General features: G+C 42.8%; 1 protein-coding gene across 1 annotated transcript in view; it reads right to left on the bottom strand.

Moving 5' to 3' along the window:
* Positions 1–358, bottom strand: part of sspo (SCO-spondin) — a 98,845-nt gene extending 98,487 nt beyond the window's left edge. The window contains exon 1 of the mRNA XM_062521966.1: positions 306–358. Coding sequence (XP_062377950.1) covers positions 306–358 — 53 coding nt within the window. The remainder of the gene's footprint in view (positions 1–305) is intronic.
* Between the last annotated feature and the right edge of the window lie 902 nt (positions 359–1,260).

Below are 1,260 nucleotides of genomic sequence, written 5' to 3'. Positions count from 1 at the left end.
AGGGCCACATAATAATCATCCAACCTTATTCATACCTTACATTTTGTTTGTTAGCAAAGACACAGTACCTATTACTGCTACCCTATTACAGTAAACTGAATACTGGTATCCTATTGAGTGAAGCAGCTGGTCTACATCAAATATATAGCACTCATAACATATGTCTGATAGAAAAACACTGTCATCAGTTGATTAAGCCTGATTCTGGCCATCATCCAGAACAAGTCCATTTGGGTCATGTGTTTGCCAGTTGGAGGATATCAGGGTGATGACAGGAGTGAAGCAGAGAGAAGTAGACCACTTACCCCATCCCCATGACCAAACGCAGGCCCAGCAAAGACACGATCAGAGCCTTCATGCTGTATCTTTACACACACGCACACACCCGTATGCACACACGCACGAGCGCGCACACACACACACACACACACACACACACACACACACAGTATCCAAGTCATTATCAAAGTTATCTGGTCAGGTGTTCATTTAAGGTTGTTAAATTGCAGTGTGCTGACATCTGTCAAATCTACTATGTGCCAAATCATTGCATAAACAGTAATTGCCTGTGTATTAGCCGCAGAACAGTGTTTTATGCGTTATGCAGTGCTTTATAAGTTAAAAGAAACAAAACCATATTAATACCATATTAACTGCCCTCGTGTGTTAACCTCATAGCTAAAGAAATTTTTCAAAATCAATGTATAAGCCGCGGCTAATAGTTGGGAAATTACAGTACATTTTAACTACTGAATTAAAATAGCATTGGTGCGTTTTTTTCTATCCTTGCATTTGTGAACAGCAGATAGTGTAACATCCAGGGTCAAAGTTCACCCATCATCTTACTGAAGAAGGTTGCTGAACTAATGAGTTACCTGAGTGTGTCCGGGACGATTGCGACCTGGCGTCCGTCACAATACAATGTCTATTCCTGACGCTTTCTTTATTCCGTCTTCCGTCACAACACAAACTGTATGTTTGCCCTTTCCTTAATTGCTTCTTTTGCCACTAGGTGAATATCCTGATGAATATATCTGTAAGTATCTCCTCTGAGTCGGACTTCAAACTTAGTTCCCAGGTTGTTTTGTTTCCCGTGCTCTCTCTCTCTCTAATTCTCTATCTCTCTCTCTCTCTCTCTCTCTCTGTCTCAGGCTCTTCCTAGTGTCTGTGGTCTCGTTCTCTCGGTGTGGACCTTTGCTGTCCTCGCGTGTGTGGTGTCCATCCTACGCAAAGGAGACTCTGCGGCTGGCGCTGTGGCAG

Source organism: Sardina pilchardus, chromosome 19 (genome assembly GCF_963854185.1).
Source record: "Sardina pilchardus chromosome 19, fSarPil1.1, whole genome shotgun sequence".
NCBI lineage: Eukaryota > Metazoa > Chordata > Actinopteri > Clupeiformes > Clupeidae > Sardina > Sardina pilchardus.
This window is presented reverse-complemented; position numbering and strand designations above follow the sequence as displayed.